Source organism: Scyliorhinus torazame, chromosome 9, assembly GCF_047496885.1.
Source record: "Scyliorhinus torazame isolate Kashiwa2021f chromosome 9, sScyTor2.1, whole genome shotgun sequence".
Taxonomy (NCBI): Eukaryota; Metazoa; Chordata; class Chondrichthyes; order Carcharhiniformes; family Scyliorhinidae; genus Scyliorhinus; species Scyliorhinus torazame.
Genome location: NC_092715.1, coordinates 192500858 through 192520313, shown reverse-complemented (window position 1 = coordinate 192520313; position 19456 = coordinate 192500858). Strand labels below are relative to the sequence as shown.

General features: G+C 41.0%; 1 protein-coding gene across 9 annotated transcripts in view; it reads right to left on the bottom strand.

Annotated features, from left to right (window-relative positions):
* The window catches only part of elavl2 (ELAV like neuron-specific RNA binding protein 2), a 122056-nt gene extending 103914 nt beyond the window's left edge, over nt 1–18142 (bottom strand). For 3 of the 9 annotated variants that reach the window (XM_072516916.1, XM_072516920.1, XM_072516923.1), the window contains exon 1: nt 8072–8527. Coding sequence is in view for 3 of the 9 variants with exons in the window: in XM_072516914.1 (XP_072373015.1) it covers nt 1229–1254 (26 nt within the window). In the remaining 6 variants the exon portion in view is untranslated. Of the gene's footprint in view, nt 1–1228; nt 1282–8071; nt 8529–11559; nt 11579–18123 lie in introns of those variants that run through there. The other 6 variants (XM_072516914.1, XM_072516913.1, XM_072516919.1 and 3 more) reach the window with 6 other exon arrangements.
* Nucleotides 18143–19456: the final 1314 nt, after the last annotated feature.

Here is a 19456-nt window from a genome sequence, read left to right as displayed (position 1 = left end):
CAACAAAAGACTGAACATACATTTACAAATTCTGCCTTGTTCTCCCTCCCCCTCGTTGCTTGCCATGAACATTCATAACAGCTGCAATTGAATATTTGCTTACAAAGTTCAAAATGTTGATGCATGAGCAAAGATTGCACTAACATGTTGGCCCAATTAATTAATTCGGAGACAAAAAGGTGCGCTACAAGGCTTTGAGAGCTCATCCACTAACAGCATCCATTCCTACTAGCATCTGCACTTGTAATTTAACCACTTAAGCAAGATTGAAATGGAAGATTAAGTCCTTCAGAGTAAAGTCGTCACCCCTCTCTGTGGCCACTGGCTGCATTTGAAAGACTGTTCACAACATTAATGTCCTCTTTTGCCTTGAGCCAAGCTTCCAAACCCACATCTTTCATTTTGAATAATATCAAATTCAGCCTCCATCACTGCCCATCTCTGCTGTGTCAACTCATCTACTGGTGAAGACCTCATTAAAACCATTATCCTGGACTTCTGCAGTGCTCACATGGCTGGTCTCTCACCTCGCTTGTCTAATCATTAGCTGATCCCAAAACCTTCAATCCAAAGCCCAATTCACAACAAGGACTACACAACAGATTCCAGTGCTTTCTGACCAACGCCAGCTGGTCTGGCAACAAAGCTCCCTCCATGGTCTCACCCTTCGAGCCACACAACCACTGATGTTAACCAGCCTTCAGACGTTTAGTCCCTAGAATTACTTCCTCCCTAAAAAAAATTAAATACTCAAACCCATCTTGGTCACATGTTCTATGGTATCATATGTTAATGTCAAATGTTGTTGATCGACTGCCTGTGAAGTGCGTTGGAAATGTTTAGATGCTATACAAGTTGTTGGCTGTGTCACATCATTAAAATTACACAAGCACGAAACAGTTTCCAACATTTCATCTCCTCCTCCCCCCCACCCCCCCCAAAGTCAGGCAAGAAGTGCTGTTATTGTTTTCTTGTTTAGTTTGAGTGGACTTTATGCAGGTGTGCTGAGAATATTCATGCAGTCTTAATGGAAGAGCACTCTGATCTATAGACTGATTGCAAAACCGAGTAGGTAGGTCTAATCAATCACCGACAAACATGTCCACCCACCCATCCCCAAGAGTTAAAAAAATCAATGGAAAGCATTGCCTCCAAACTCCTTATTTCACAAAGAATACAAAGCTGCACCTATTGTTTTCGGGGTGGGAGAAGAAATGCCGTGACTGACCTCACTATTGGCATAAACAATTTCATGCCAGGATTGGTTCAGTTTTCTCCTCCCTGCATAGGAGCAAATCACAAATGAAAGATAAAACAAATCTGTCTACTTGTTCTCTACAACCATTTTTCCATTCACGAGATGTAGTCATCGTTGCAAATTTTAAAACTATTTCAAAAGCAGTGTAAATTCTAATTAGAATTCAGTACTACAGATCAAGTTAAATCAGTACATATACTTTATGAGAATGGTTCCAAAAAATGAGGGATTATAGATAAAGTGGATAGACTGGAGAAGCTGGAATTGCTCCCTTTATAGCCAAGGCAATGGAGGAGATTTCATAAAGGTTTAAAATCACGAAGGGTTTGGATAGAGTAAAATTCAGGCACAGATTTAAGATGAAACATGAGGAAGTAGACTAATGATTAGGACTTGGAATTTATTGCCCAAAGTATGGCAAATGCAGATTCAATAGCTTGAAGGGAAATGCAGGGATATGGAAAAAGGTCCCAACAAGCAGTATAGACTCTGAATTATAGAATACCTACAGTGCAGGAGGCTTTTCGGCACTTTTAGTCTGCACACGCTCTGAAAGGGGCATCTGACGTAGGCCCACTCCCCTGTCCCATCCCCACAGGCCCACTCCCCTTTCCCATCCCCACAATCCTAACTAACCTTTGATGGGCTGAAAGGCTTTGCTCTGTGCTGTACATAGTACATACGTACTACTAACCATTCTATAATCCTATTATACCACAGCAAAATTCTACACAAAGGTGCATCAATTACAAATTCTGAAGTTATCCCTGGTTGTAGCATTCATTCCAAAGCCCTCAAATTTACACTAAAGAGCTGGTGGGGAGGGGGTCTGCAGAGAATGAGCAGGAAGAAGGAGACACAAGAAAAGGAGAGACATGACTGAATCAGCCAGCAACCTATACAAATAACAGGCAGATTCACATTTTCCAATGAAATGTACTAATTATGGGGACATTAGTGCACTCCAATTTAATATATCCAAATACTGCAGAGAAGCAGAGCAAAGACTGACCTATATAGGTAAAGCCATGTAGTGTACAAAGTCAAAACTAATTAAACTGTACACTGCTTGGTCAAACTGCACGTCGAATATTCAGTCAATTTTGGGCATAAGCATGTGACAGTGTTCAAAAGTTGTGCCTCTGATTAAAGCTAGATCCAAGTTTAAAATGTAATTATTTGTGCATTTTAATTATAAGCGTATGATAAATAGAGTGTTCACATATCTAGTTAATTCTAACTTGCATTGGAAGAAAATGGCAGATAGTAAAAGCTTCTAAAAATATATAAGACAAAAAAGAGTGGCTAAGGTAAATATTGGTCCTTTGGAAGATGAGAAGGGAGATTTAATAATAGGAGACGGGGAAATGGCTGAGGAGCTGAACAGGTTTTTTGGGGTCAGTCTTCACAGCGGAGGACACAAATAACATGCCAGTGACTGATGGAAATAAAGATATGATAGGTGAGGACCTTGAGATGATTGTAATCACTAAGGAGGCAGTATTGGGCAAGCTAATGGGGCTAAAGGTAGACTAGTCTCCTGGCCCTAATGGGATGCATCCCAGAGTGTTAAAAGAGATGGCTAGGGAAATTGTAAACACGCACTAGTGATAATTTATCAAAATTCACTAGACTCTGGGGTGGTGCCAGAGGATTGGAAAGTAGCAAACGTGACACCACTGTTTAAAAAAGGAGGTTGGCAGAAAGCGGGTAACTATAGGCCGGTAAGCTTAACTTCGGTTGTAGGGAAAATGCTGGAATCTATCATTAAGGAGGAAATAGCGGGGCACCTGGAGGGAAATTGTCCCATTGGGCAGACGCAGCATGGGTTCACAAAGGGTAGGTCATGTCTGACTAATTTGGTAGAATTTTTTGAGGACGTTACCAGTGCAATAGATAACGGGGAGCCAATGGATGTGGTATATCTGGATTTCCAGAAAGCTTTTGACAAGGTGCCACACAAAAAGTTGCTGCATGAACTAAAGATGCATGGCATGGAGGGTAAAGTGGTAGCACGGGTAGAGGATTGGTTAACTAACAGAAAGCAGAGAGTGGGGATAAATGGGTGTTTCTCTGGTTGGCACCTGTAACTAGTGGGGTCCCTCAAGGATCAGTTGGGCCCGCAGTTGTTCACAATTTATATAGACGATTTGGAGTTGGGGACCAAGTGCAATGTGTCAAAGTTTGCAGACGACACTAAGATGAGTGGTAAAGCAAAAAGGGCAGAGGATACCAGAAGTCTGCAGAAGGATTTGGATAGGTTAGGTGAATGGGCTAGGGTCCGGCAGATGGAATTCAATGTTGCCAAGTGTGAGGCTATCCATTTTGGGAGGAATAACAGCAGAATGGATTATTATTTAAACGGAGATGTTAAAACATGCTGCTGTGCAGAGGGACCTGGGTGTGCTGGTGCACGAGTCGCAAAATGTTGGTGTGCAGATGCAACAGGTGATTAAGAAGGCTAATCGAGTTTTGTCTTTCATTGCTAGAGGGATGGAGTTCAAGACTAGGGCGGTTATGCTGCAATTGTATAGGGTGTTGGTGAGGCCGCATCTGGAGTATTGTGTTCAGTTTTGGTCTCCTTACCGGAGAAAGGACATATTGGGACATATTGGCACTGGAGGGAGTGCAGAGGAGATTCACTAGGTTGATCCCAGAGTTGGGGGGATTAGATTATGACGAGAGGTTGAGTAGACTGGGACTGTACTCATTGGAGTTTAGAAGGATGCGGGGGGGATCTTATTGAGACATATAAAATTATGAAGGGAGTAGATAGGATAGATGCGGACAGGTTGTTTCCACTGGTCGGGGAAAGCAGAACTAGGGGGCATAGCCTCACAAAAAGGGGAGGTAGATTTAGGATGGAGTGTAGGAGGAACTTCTTCACCCAAAAGGGTTGTGAATCTCTGTATTTCCTTGCTCAGTGAAGCAGTTGAGGCTCCTTCTTTAAACGTTTTTAAGAAAAAGATAGATGCCTTTCTAAAGAATAAAAGGGATTTGGGGATATGGTGTAAGAGCCGGAGAGTGGAGCGGAGCCCACAAAGATCAGCCATGATCTCATTAAATGGCGGAGCAGGCTCGAGGGGCCAGATGGCCTACATCCTGTTCCTAGTTCTTATGTTTCAGCTTCACTGCAGAAATCAATATAGATCAGTTTTAGTTCTAGAGCTCATTTGTGCATTGTATCCAAAGCAAAAATGTCAAGTACATCGGTTAGGCCTATAATTTCCAATAAGGCAACAGGTCACAATACAAATGATAGCACAAACTGCTTAAGAGTAGAATTTATGCCCAAAACACAGGTGATGAGTTTCATCTTAGTTTAAATCTGGATGAGGGCAGCGTTAATAAAAGGTAACCAAATATCCTATAAACTTAAGACTCGCCATAATAATCATCAAGTTTGTATTTTATAACTTTATACCAAGCGCTTCTCAATATAAGGCCGCTTGAGCCACTAAAATTGAACTCAATTCTGATCGCCAGTGGCTGGAACATTCAAGAGGTCCATTAATTTGAAAGCCCCAAGATATTACTAACAAGCTCCTCAGTTATTTGTGGAAAACATTTTCCAAAATCTTTGGCTACCATGCGAATACTGCACTCAATTGGGAATGGCACCTTTCAAGATCTTGGTGCTAACATTGAATATCTGTACCCAGCACTAGTACAAGTTTTATTGTGCATTTCATCAATTAAAGAGGATATACTCATCAGTAGGCTTTTTAACTCATTCCCTCTTGAAACAGGCAAATTGAAGTTATATTGAACAGTTGTGAAAGCTTATCATTAGAGTTTCATATATCCACAACCCTTCATGGGAACAGTCTAATTATTGGTAAACAAACAACCAAATATAAAGTGCCAGAATTAGACTCCCAACTCAGATGGTAGCATTTTTTAATAAGCACAAATTCCAAAATTCAGTTTCTGCAATGGTACAATTTACAAAGTTAAAAATACAACATGCTAAGGTCGTGTAGAGATCACTTCCTCCTCCAGAAAAGGAGAAATTTATAGATAGCAAGTTCTATTATGAACAAGATATTCAGCATCAGTATTACTATAGCACATTTGCTTTTTCATTCCACAAGTCAAAAGTTAATCAAGACTTGGCACAACTAACTGGATGGTCACTTATTTCAGTGTGTATAGTATATTTCAGTGTATAATGAACTAATTCCAATATGAAACATCATTTACAGTGGGGCTAGTTCTGCCAGATAAGGTGTTGCAGCGTTACTGGACTCAAACGCTGCAAGATTAGCTTGGGTAGCTTTGGTGCATTTTCAAATCTCAACTTATCTTGCCACTTGGATATGCTTTAAACAATTGCTTACCACTGCAGAGACAGTATAATTGCATTCAACATGCCTGTATCTGGTGTAATGAGTGCTGGATAAAGAGAAAATACTCCCATCCGCTTTCTAAACTATAGTCATCCATGGTATATTTAAGTCCTCTGGGAGGTGGTGGGGTTCTACCGGAGCAATGATTTGTGTCAAAATTCCGGTTTGGGAGGTTACTTCATGAAACATGCACGAAGCAATCAGCAGGATATGAGGCTAAAGTCGGTTTTGGTTTTCATTGGGGATTTCGCACCAAGTCGTGAGAATGAGAAATTCCAATTTTTGTGCCTTACGTTTCAACCCTCTATTCAGATGCATTGATTACTCGGGTGTCAAAATCTGCATTTATAAGGTCAAGACTATAATCTCAATATGAGGTAGACGCATTTTGCCCCTTAAATTTGATTCAGCACAAAGCGCAAAACAACTCAACGAGCAACCGGAATGGTATTAAATGGGGACAACATGATTTGTAAAAGGTGCTTTAGGGCGCCGGCAGTGAAACCCACGTGTTCCCCTAACCAAACCCAAATGCGCCTTAAAAGTCAGCCGCACTGCAACCTTGGAGATCATTTTAACTCCATAGACTGCCCTGCAAGCAGAGGAACAAACCAGCAGGGTTTGCTGCGGGATTGCCGCGCAGCCCAACCCAACCTTGGGTCGATGTGGAGAAGGGATAACCACAAACCAATGGGAACATAATAGGCTCTTTGCTCCATTTAAATCCAGGCCAGTTTGTGCCACACTATGCAACATCAACACATTTCCCTCCCTTTTTTTCGTGACCAACTGGCAACCCAACCCGAGGTTTGGCGGGAAAAAAAATAACATCCTGATATCTGCAGGGCTGACGGTGGCCGCGTTACAAACGGGAAGCTGGCGCCCCCTCAGGGACCCCCAAGACAAGCTGAGCCAAGGGTTCCTCCCCACAGCACGGGCAGGAGGGAGGGGTAAGCCAAAGACAAGGCCCGGGCGGGGGGGGGGAGAAAGAGAGAAAGAACAAAAAAAAAAGCTGCCTTGCGAAAGATTGCTCCCATTTCTGCGGAAAGACACAAAAGTGTGTGCACATCAACTCAAAAAGAAAATGGCAGCGCTGCGTTAAGGACCATCAGATGCGAGACCCTCCTCATCCCCACCAGGGAGTTGGGTCTCGTTGCATTATAGTTTCCAAAGCGTTTGGCAGCAAAGCCGGGGTGGGGTGGGGCATGCACACCACTGATCAAAAACCGTGCAAGTATCGATCCAGCCGCTTGGGCGCTTGCATTAATTAAATCTGTGACCAAACGAGAACCGAACGCCGGTTTCGAACCCCCAGCCAGCCACTCCTCGGTGACTGCAAAGACACACGGTGTGCACTACTCCAAAACCCGGGGACAGACGCACAGGGATGGATCCTGGAACGGAGACACACACACACACACACATGGGTGGCCGTGCACGTAGTGAGTATCCCGAGGTGGAAAGCGTTCAAATCTCCGCCAAATCTCCTCGACTTCAAAGGGAGAGGGGCTTTTACAATTCAGCCATTTAGCCTCGGGGAACTAGTTGAGAGAATCCCGACCCCCGCACGTGCCGAACTTCAACCAAATGGCCAGTCAACGCAAGGTCGACGGCTCGGAAAGAAGGTACGCGATGCAAGTTCCATTAATGTCTCGCAAACCATGCACTGGGTCGGTGTGAAAAAAAATACCCGGGTCCAATTGTTTTTGCCCATCTTAAAACTACCTTTTAATTTGCAAATGTGGTCTCGCCGCATTTTTCTTGCACACTCCCCATATTCCGAAACACAAGCACGGGAGATGCCTTTATCTTTAGGACTAACGAGCCACCGGTTCTCCCCGTCCAACGTTTCTGTTAATAAAACGCGCCCGTATTTTTACATTCAAATCGGCAATTTCAAATCGCCCAAAAAGGAGGGTTAGAAAGAGACTACCAACATCCCCTCCCTAGGTGTGCAAATAACTGCATTTAGATTTGATGCGGAGGAAACGAGAGATCTCGCTATCTTTAGACAACAGTATCATTGCTTTGTCATAGATATTTCACAGCCGCCAAGTGGAACATGGAACAAATACACCAAGAAATTAAACAAAAAATGCACTTTGAAAACGCCGTTCTTGACGCTGCTATGGGACGCATTAAATGTGCATTCAACACCCAGGTTTCAATGATACTGAAGATGGACTTCGTGTTCCTTAGGTAGCTCTCTGAAACCTAACTAGTCAGTTCTATAACCGCTATTGGATTCAAGAGGTGTGACTCGAGAAAGAGTAAGACAACAATATTCATATTTACGGGCTGTTTTTTAAAAAAATACCATACTCAAAAAGACACAATCAGAAAAAGACATATAATTGCTGAAATTCCACTTCACTACTGGATTGGACACTCATTTCATTCTACCCTAAATGTTAAAGGAAATCAGTTAGATGCAAACCAAAGCACAAGGAGAGCTGTCACTTACCTTTTTAAAACTTGCTTTTTAAAAAAAAGTAGAAAAGTTAAGTGTAGTCCTCTGCCAAAAAAGATGTGACGCAAAGGGTATCAATAGTTCGAATACAGCAAAACCCTGAAGTGAACGCAGCCTAGAGAAGTAATATTGGGTAGGAAAAAAAAAAAGGACCAAAAAGAAACGTCCAATACAGAAAGCAAAGCAAACCCCCAAAAATGCACAAAATAAACTTTATTTTTAAAAAAACTGGGGAAGTCTTAATTAATTAAATTGGCGGATGGCTTTAAAACATAAGGAGGGGGGAAAAAAAACTTAACAAGAAGCAATTTAAAGGAAACAAAAGAATTAAAGGACCGTCAAAACCGGCTTCCAAATCTTCCCCCTACAACAGAAACACCAGCTGCATCACGCTGTAAGGAGGTCTGACGCAGATGGGAAATAAGAAGGCGCTTTTTCTGTCACTGGGAGGTGTGTTCGCGCACTCCTTTATAGAGCCGAACAACACCCGCAGCTCTTGCACCTCTGCCCACATCCGCGCTCACGAGAGCGCCTCAGCACCGTGGCACGCTCACCGCGTTTGGCTGCGGATTCGCGTCGGCTGGAGCGCGGCGGACGGATACTCTCCTGGCACGCGCGCCTGCGCGAGCGCGTTGGAGCAGCCTGGACATGGCGGGGAAGGGAGGAGCAGGAGGGCGCTGCTCATTGGTTGATCGACACGCTCGCGCCCCTCCTCCAATCGATCCATCGATTTTCGATGGGCTCTTTGGCCCATGTCCTTGTCAATCACCCGGGCGCTGGGTTCCGAGCGCGTGTCGGCGCTGCTGCGGGCCTGTCAATCACGGGGGAGGGGCGGGGAAGGGGGAACTCGAGCACGGGGGAAGTCGCCCGGCCACCCGCCCGGCTTCTCTCTGCACCGTCAGCTTGCGGGTGAGTGGGAATCTGGCATTACTATTGAATAGTAAAAACAGGCAGACTCGCCAGGAGAAGTGATTTTCCCCAACCCCCCCAGGTATCCCATTTCCACTGCATAAATAAAAGAGCGAATAAATGAATGTGGATTAACGTCGCTCTTTGAAAAAAATATTTATTATTTTAAGTATTAAGTCGAACGATTCATTTCAAGTGTGGCGCAAAATATTAGCTTCACATGCTAATTCTTTTGTCTTATGGAACATGCCTTACTGTAGGTAAGTTACTAGTTTTTTTCTGTTTTCTATGCTTTTCCTGGGGCACTTGCTCTCCGTCGGTTGACTTATGATCAGTGTACAAAGCCATAAAGTGCAAGCGTTTTAGCCGTTCAGATTGTGATTGCATTTTTCATGTGTTTCATAGTGAGTAGATCAGGACCACGCAAGTCAAGACAGCGCCCGTTTTCTTAGTCAAACAATAGGGAACGAGGAAGGGTCGTTTCTCTAAATCACCCCACACATCCCCATCCGCCGAATCATCTTTCAACAGCGTAATCCCTCTTCCTGCCAGATAACACATTTGGGTTGCCCTTGCGCCCGGGGGGGGGTAGTTTCGCGAAAGTAACATTGGAAAAGCAAAACTAAAATACCCCAAAATGTGCCCTCTGGTGTGGTAGTTTTGAAAATGACAAAGTTGCAGGCTCAAAACACCAATGTATCCAGGTAACTGTTTCTCGCCTCTCTTCCCCATGAAGCCAAACAAAAGCAGCAGTTTGTGAACATTGGCGTTGAGGGCAGTTAAAGCAACCCCACGTCAATGCACAATTCCATTTAATTTATGTGCACAGCAACGTTCTCCTGCTGCTTTTACGGTACGTTAGATCATCTCAAAGAAATCTCATCAAATCATGACAGGTATGAAAGGGGTTCTGGTTAACTGCTGGTGATATCTCAGCGGGGGTATGACTATCCCTGTAATATTAGGACGGAATAACCTCGTACCGTAATGAGGAAACGAACAAACTTGGCATTGAATGAAACACTATCCATTGACAAAGCAGCTTTTAGTATGGCAACAATTAAGCACGAAATTAATGCAGACAAAAAATACGTAACGCTATAGCTTGAACTAAACAATGCATGTGTAAATGAGATGGACAGTTTTAGCGTTGTATTTTATCTTGGGAGTACAATCAAAGTACAGCACAATAAAATATTAGCAGCTATCTATGCAACCGGATGTTCATTTATACAAGTACAGGAGCTGGGGAAAACCAAACCTAGAACAACGTTCTATTTGTTCAAGACTTAACAATTAATTAATTTTAACTACTCCAGTGCAGGAACAGAACATGGTGATAACATTTATCGACACGTTTACACATCTAATGATATTGATTCAAATCAACCGTTTGGTGTCATTTTCTACTTGGAACATAAGTTTAAACTATATTCCTGCTTCAGCTTTGAAAGCGATTGATGTCTCCTTAAAAAAAAAAGGGTCAGGTGCAATATTCGTATGGACTGCACTCAACTATAATCTCGACAGATATATTTAAATACAACAGTTTCTTAATTTGCAGTCCAACATATACACTCCTTCCTTTGGTCCCAACAAGGCAAAACGGTCTGTTATAAAGTACCCAATTCTCATGTGTGTTCAGAAAGATATTAGTAACCTCATGATGATCTAGGATTGTTTCCTTTAAAATGACAGTTTCCACTTCAGACACCACCTGAAATTCGGGTACTTTCAAACATAAAATTCAATACAAACCTACGTCTTCCCTTTACATCAGAATTAAGCGTGTAGTTTATACCTTCTGTACCATAAACATTTACTGAGTCCACCCACAATCCTCTGTACTACTCACCCCTTCATGGTGTCTGTGTGGACTCTAACTTTTCACCAAGTTATTCCCCATGTTTTAAAAGACATTTGTATTTAAATGCATTAAAAACTGAAGTTCACTTTAGTGGAATATCTTCAATTGTAGAATACTGACATTTCGAATTTAACCTTCAAGCAGCCTGAGTTAATATCTGCATGCGTAAATTAAAATTTTGTTTTTACACTTGCGATCGAGGGTAGTCCCAGAAAACCTAATAGTTCGAAAAAATGATAAATCCAGGCATATAGCGATGAGAAATTTAGAAACGTTTGTGTTATCTTGTGCATTATTGGGATTCAAGTAGTCAAGTGTGTTTTTAAATAGACGCTACGCACCTTTCAACCGTTGTTCACTTCAGTGCCCTTCCCCCCTGTGATAACCAATTTTCTTATTCTACTTTGGATAGTGGATAGAAAATTCGCTGCTTAAAATGCATAGGGAAAATATGTAGAACTACATGCAGATATCCGCAAAACTTTATTGAATGTTCCTGCAGTGGTGCGTGTCCCAGTGATTTAACGTGCAGATTAGGAGTAACAAGTATATTAACCACAGCACAACTAGAAATCGTATTCACTTTGCGATTAATGAGCACCAGGTGGACCTCCTGCTGATTGAACATTATCAATTGATTTCGATTTAATTCTGTATTCATTACAACATTGACAAATTATTCGTGATGTGGAGAAGTAGTACTTACAAATTCCGCAAACAGATTCATTCCTTCTATGGATTGTTCCATCCTCGTTTTGTTAAACTTGCCCTGTTCAAAAATGTTTGTTACATTTGTGACCGTGAGGAAACCCCCGAAGGGCGAGCTTGTATATTAAATTGCTATTAGAATGCCGGTTTTCAGGGAGATTTTAAAAGTTATTTAAGTGAATTCGTGTGCGTTAGGGTATCACAATGAGAATGTGTTAAAACAAATATTCAAAATACATCCTACTCACACCTTGAGAAGTAATACGGTTTAACTACATAAATCGTTACGAGCGAAAAATATGTTCACCACCTGCACTCAACATGATCAAGCTAATGCCTGAAACTAAGAACTACAACGAGTTGTCCAAGGTCAATAGCTTTCAATTGGTTGGCTGTGTGCAGCTTTTGTGATCTCCTTTCAAGTCACTTAGAGCTGAAGTACAAAATGGCGGCGGCATAGACAGGCAGGCTATTTCATTTTGGCTAGATAGACTCGTCTGGTCCTGTGCATTGCAGTCATAACAATGATTGTTATCTAAACAAAAGCAGCAGTGTAGCCAAGCTTTAGCAACATTAAATGTGATCCATTGGCGATACGCTATTTGAATGAAAGCCAAAACAGAACACACTATACCCATGTTCGTGCAGTTATTTTCATATGTTTATATTGTTGCTTCTTCGATAGGAGCCGAGAGATTTTTACCAGAAGTAAATTACGCATTTTCATCCAGCACATTGAAGTGCACGTATCTATTACCACATTTTCAAACCAACACCTCTCAGACTGAACCTGTTTTTTGTAAAGTGGAGGGGCTCAGAGACATCAATCACGCATACAGGACGTGCACAGTGAAGAATTTGTAGGTTTTCAAATGCGATTAGTATTCAAGGCCACGATCAACAGCTAAGAAGCCTTGCATTGGACATTTAGTATATGCACTTTACCATTTGTACTCGCGGATCAGTGGGGTTTTATGCCTCTGCTGCTTAACCCTGGCTATAACATCCAGATGTTTGAGAATGTAATTCCCTGCACTTCCAGCTTTGCTACAAAATAAGAATTCTTGTAGTGAATATATGTTTACAATTTTGTCTTCGTGACAAATTACAACCCCGAGGAATCACATTTAGACTGTCACTTTGACTTTGTTTCCCGTATGGACATTTAGGATGTATTGATTACCAATTGTGACCTTTAGCCTGACTGTTAAACGCTTATTTTAAGTAATTAGCAACTGTTTAGCTTGTGGAAAAGCGTCCGACATGCTGCTGCTAGTCGGTGGCTTAAATGTGTCGTGCAGTACAGATGCAACTAACGTTTTAGTTTAGATATAGTAGTGTGTGCTACATATCCTATAAATATTCCTGGTTTAAGGACATGTGCCACAGAAATGCAACTTTATCGTCAGATTAACTGACACTCCGACAAAATACGTGCACGTCGCATGGAAAGTTCAAGCAATTATCTGAATTTTATTTAAAGAAGCAATTGTCCAAAGTTTCCCTCTGTGAATATCGTTGAGAAAGACGCAGTTGCGGCGGGCACATTTTAATTACAATTAATATTCTATCATTTTTAAAAAAGAATTAAGGATGTTACGAAAAACTGAACGTTTCGAGATGCCTTAGTCCTTATGACTTTGCAGCGATTGTTATCGACAGAGGTTTAATTAATTTTCCGATTTTGCATTTAGGGTAGTGCAATTCCGCGGAAGATGTGCGCACCCGTTGTAGTGAGGTTTTTAGTCACATCGATCAATCAATCAATCATTCTATCAACCCCTTTGTCTTCAGATCAAATGCTTTCAGAAGAGAGCAAGCGATAGCACCGGGCCGCAATAACAAAGCTACACTATATCAAAAGCCGACTAGGGTCCAGCGAGAGGCAGCAGCCACAGGAACAGCTGTCTTATCAGCAGACTGCAGCGATGGAGATGACTCGAGAGGTCCTCCACAGATAATCACTTAAATAGGTTTGCAATGCACCAAACTTCACGCTTGATAAGACCTGCCCATGGTAACAGCAGCACCGATCCAGCTCCTGCTATTTTATCTCCACTGTAAATTTATGAAATGAAATTCAGGTGGCAAGGGGAGAGGTTTTCCTGGATAAAATAAACGTAAATGTGACATAAAACAAACGGATTCGGTTCATGTCACCACGTCGTTCAAAGGGGAGTGGACAGCATAAAAAGATTGACATACATGATTTATTTTCACAGCTGATTACTTTTCAGTGTGAAAATCAGATAGTTTACTGTTGTTGAACTGATGAAATTCCCTTTTGCCTGCCCTATTTCCGTAACTGACTCTAGGTTATACGTACAAGAAAGAGTCGAGAGACTTTTGTTGGGCTGTAATGTTGTTATGCCCCTTCCTCCCCCCGCGTGAGTGTTATATATATATACACACACACATATTGCAGTTTTACTGAACGGTTTTTGTCAAGTCGTCATATAATTAAAATCAATTTTCTCTTTCAGATCATCTAACCTAGCTATTTTCAAAGCCAGTCCTGTCTACATCCTGATCCATGGTGGAGCGACAGACTAACTGACGTTTTGCGATTGTTTGTATATTTAAAAACAACTTTTTTCCTGTTGTGCGAGCATACATTTCAAAGTATATAAAGCAGAACCCGCTTCTCAAAGTACAATGCATTCAGAAGATTATTTCACTCAAGCACAGCAGCAGAATTAATCTAGATTTAAAACATCTCGTTTGTTTACCTTTCTTCAATAAAAAAATCATCCGAGCGTTAATAGGTGCCATTTATGTAGGGGGCGCGAGGCTCTATCAAATTGCCCAGTCAGTTTTGAAAATATGCCAGCTATCGTATTTGCTTTGGATAAGGCAGATTCTCAAGGTCAGATATAACTTTACCGCCCTACTAACAACGGAACACTGAGATGAGATTAAGTGTCTGGTTCTACTGATATCGGCGCATGTAGCTTTCTCACCGAATTCAGTACACCTCATTAGCGCATTTTCCAAGTGTACCTTTCTGCATTAAGATGGAATAATTCTACGTGTGTATTCTTATTCACGGAAATAGCTTTATGCCATTAAATCGTCCCAAGTATAATCTGAATGAGATATATTAGCAGATGACATTTAACAGGTTTCATAAAATAATCCAGGTAATTTTAATAAATTGGATTATTACTCGAAGTAAGCCCTTAATCACCAATGATGCCCACCTAACCGCATTTAGCATAATTGGAGGAACTCCCTTGCAATTGAGGTCTGTATTTACAAATACATTTTTTATGTACAGGTAGAAAACACACATGTATCCTACCGCAAACCCTGCCTACTGTGCTAAAGGCGAAAAACAATATTGTAGGCCTCTTTGATTTGAAGAACACAGCATTTTCCTTGCACGGGGATGATGATATAGACGACATCTTTAGTACTTTTCCCTCCAAGAGACCAATATCCAAGCTCCAGTCGCTGCCTGTGCTAGCTATGTGCTTTCTGCTGAATACGTAGATAATGAAGGAGCAAATAAGCTGCTTCATCTAGTGTCTTTGTGGTGTTCCACAAAGCTGCAATCAGCATCTATTTGGGCCTCTTAGACGCAATAATTACAATCATTCGAGTACCTGTTGAGTTAAGAAAAAGTGAAAAGGCATATACCTTACATTTATTTGTAGACTATGTTGATTACCACAACACTCGAGTGTTTGTACTAAGAATGTGGCGTTTAATAGCAAAAGAGTGTTACGCCAGCAGCTGTCAAATGATAGAAAGGGAAAGGAACCCCCCCCCCCCCCCCCGAAATTTAATCTCAAACCACTCTATGCTGAAAAGGTGCAAATCGCCCGAGAGCAATTGAGAAAATCCATTAAAGAACATTGTCACAGAAATTGAGTTCAAAAAGTCAACTGTGGTTGTTTTCAGGTATTAGCATGTCCTTGTTTTTGTTTAAGTCTTCACATTTCAATCACATCAAAATTGCATCTGGGCAATTGGAGCAATGTTTCTGAGCAATAAGTAACGTTATTCGGAAATATTTCCCAAAGAGACTGTGACTGAAGACTGGCGGATGGGAGATAATGGGAATAATTGTTGTAAAATGCCTCTCATCAGCCCCAAGTGCTCGGCCTACTCAGTTACTTGGCTACGACAGCTTTTGATGTTAAACCAACAAAGTATTTTTCCCGCTCCGAACATCAGCTGGATGAAATGCGACTCAGCCATTGTAACCATTTCACTTGGTCAAAGGCAGTTAACTTTAGGGTCACCTAATGGGGGAAGTGAAATGTAATTGATAGTAAGCGAGGGGACGCCAGCTCAAGTAAGAAATGAATCCTATCAGCCAGAGCTGTCCATAGTCCTGAAAGAACAAGTGAATATCAGTAACCACCACTATCGCCTTTATATTTCATGGCATGCATGTTTCTGACAATTAACTGTTCCCGCGTCTCAACGACCCCAGTGTAGTTGCAGGACAAATATTTTATCTGCTCATAACTCGACCGAAGAAACATGACCTGATGTCGAGTGTAATCTTTAGCTTTAAAAATGAATAATGCATATTTATTATGCGCACCATATATTTTATGGTTACTCGGAAGTTTAGTTCATCCGAATTAATGAATAATTGTTTACCTTTTTTGTTAGCGATAAGCAACCGCCAGGTTTATTATACAAAACTAAATACAAAGTACTGCATACCCGCTTAGTCGTTATCTAGTCATTAGTACATGGTGATTATTTGTCAATGTCAAAATTCACTTTTTAAAATCAGAAATATAGTGAAGTTCGGGAGGTAAGTGCAAGAACTGTACCGCGTCACCACGAGGAAGTCTAAACATATCCCCATGTCATGCCAATTCAAATAACACAAAGTTAAAGCATTCACTTTTCTCCCACAATATTGAGATATCAAGTATGTAACAGTGCCGGGGGGAGGGGGACGAGAATCCTCTTGAAGATCTACATCCGGTCAAAGAAACGTTCACTTTTGCCCAAACGCGTTTGCGCAGAATTAGGAGCTTAAAGTTTCCAACTTTTTTTTAGACAAATCCCGGGACTTTTTTTGTATCTATCGACTGTAGCCATTACGTTCATATAATGTAATAACTTACGACACTATTTTCTAATTTATTGCTTATTGAAAAGAAATCCCAAGGATTTTCAAATACGTCATCAATATAAGTTAAACACTGTTGGTTAATTGCAGACGAGTATGATCTAGGTTGAGGTGTTAAACATAACTATTCTGATAAGTTCATTCAGCGATTGATATTGAGGTATGATATGCGACTTGTACCAACTCGCTTGTACCAAATTGCCAGTGATTAATGAGAAGCCTTTAAAATATGCTTTGGCGGAGAATGACTTAGATGACATTAAAATGAATATTGTGCAATGAGTTATTCAGTTGCTTCAAGTAAAAACTGTATGAGAATATCAATGCGGCTCTCTTGTGACGTTAATTCGCCTCTACAAAATAAAGGGGTATGGTGACACGGAAATCCTAACCTGTGCAATGATGTGTTCAACCATCGTGGGCTGCGTTCACAACGCAAATTATTCAGAAAAAAAGTTATTCTAAACTTTAAGCAAAACTTCACAGGTCGTTGATATTTTACATAATCATTTCAAGATAGCCAATGCCAATAATTAACTTTTATAAAAGACACAATCTGAAATTCAGGAGTGAAAGAAAAGTTTGTTCCTACATTCATTACTCATTGTATAATTGAATAGTGCAATTCTACACATCTAAAACAAAGGGACGTGTTCTAGCCCCCATCAAAACTATATCCATCAAAACTATATCCATGAAAAATTCAAAGGGAGACAGGTGATTGAAAACACTGTAGGTTTTACTTTAAGTAGATTTACAACACAAGTGCGTTATTTTCCTCCTGAATGTCACAAACAAGATAAAGAAACCGACAAGCGGATTAGAACCAAGTGATAATTGACAGTCTTCAAACTCCAGGAGAAAGCTGAGAACTCTCACTTTTCAAGAGGCCGTCCGCCTCAAGACTAAATTTTACGATGCGATAATCTTTCATTCATACAATACAAAGAATAGTGCCGTCGACAATGGTATTTATCTTATTCAATTACAGTTAACTTCACAATGCTTTTATCACCAAAACGTCCGGGTCGTCACCAAGAAACAAATTGGCGTTGTTGAAATGCTTCTAGTCAACATCTGGTCGGACTTAAACTCGAAGTATCATTGTTTCTTTTTCGCATGTATAGCCAGATTTGTCAGCCTTACTGCACTAATTGAATTTAGGCAACCTCCTTAAATGAAGCCAACTTGTTCAACTCGTAGCTAAATAGATCCAAACAAACCGTCCACTTAAACACTCTGCTCATACATACTCAGTGCCTTAATTAAACTGTACTACAGGGAAGTTACATTTAGAATACATCTGAAATGGAAGGCCTGTTAGGATTCATTAACTGATTGTCGGACACATTGAATTTGTGCAGACGACTTTAGAATCATTTAAAAATATATATTTTTAAAGCTAATTTCTAGAAGTACCTCATGGCCACAGTAAACGTTAGAGTTAAAAATAATACATATTACCTCAGGTCACAGAATGCCTATCCTCGAATATTCTACAAGTTCGTGATAATCAGATGTAGCCATTTTGACGACCTGTGCTGGGAGATATTGATCTAGTCAGTGGGCCCTTGGGGACGCCTTGATACAATAGCCGAGTGGGTAAAACAGTTGGTTGTACCGGATAAACGGGCACGGAATCTCAGTTAAATGTGCCATGTTTGTGAAATTTATTAGGGTTTTTTTTTTCAGACGGCGAACGGCGCTCGGCAGCAGCAGTTTCATTTTCCTTTGTAATAGCTTGGTTTAAATGGTCTGATTAGAAGGGAGTTGGATGGCACTATTATTTGTGCAAAAAGCGAGGGAGCAGGTGCAGAAGCGCTGTGGATCGATTCAGCTGTGCACAGATAAAATAAGAAATCAAGGATTTACACATCCTTCTTGGCACCTCTTCACAGCAGGAGAAGATTAGAAGGAGACTTTCATGACAACAAAAAGGGCATAGTTGAATTGTAGACTGGCTTACCTGTTTCTCTGTTAAAGTGCAATAAAAGTGATTTATACGGTAATTTTTAGTGTTTGTGTTGACATCCAGCTAACATAAGATGGGATGAAATACAATTACGCAATTAAAATGTTGAAATGCTCCAATGTCTTTTTTTGAACTATATGTTCGTGAATGCATACAGTCACAGATATGGCTTTGCATTTATTGCCAAAGGCTACCTACATAAATCATACAAAACTCGGGATGTTGGAAACTTAAATAAAAACAGGAAGCATTGGAAGTGCCCAGCAGATCTGGCAGCGTCAGCGGAGAAAGAAACTAGCTGACGTTTTATCAGAATCACACAGTCGTCATTTGAAGCTGCGTCAAGAATTGGTTCAATAAAATTACATAACTCGTGCATTTCATTTTTTATTTTGTATTAGGTTGATGCACATCTTGACAACGTTTTCGCAACACGTCTTCAGCTCAGCACCTGGGATCTTTAATCAATCCCAATGTTGCTTAGCTAGCTAAAGGTTGCAATACGAGCGTGCAAAAAAATGCAATCGTCAGTATGGCATGTTGCAGCTTTGACGGCAGGCACGTTAGACTTCCTGTATGAAGGAGCAGACGTGGAAACTATCCTGGGACCCCATTTAGATGCCAAATCAGAAAAAATCTTTTTCGTCATATTTAAAATAAGCCAAGACTCTTCGTGATAGCTGAACATGTCATCAGAGCTAACACGTTTTTTTGGTTTGATTGGGTCAAAACAAAGCGAAAGTAAATAAACCATGCTGATTTCATTTGTGTGTGATAGAGTTTAGACAGCTATAGTTTTGACTATTCTCTTCCCAGCAGATGTAC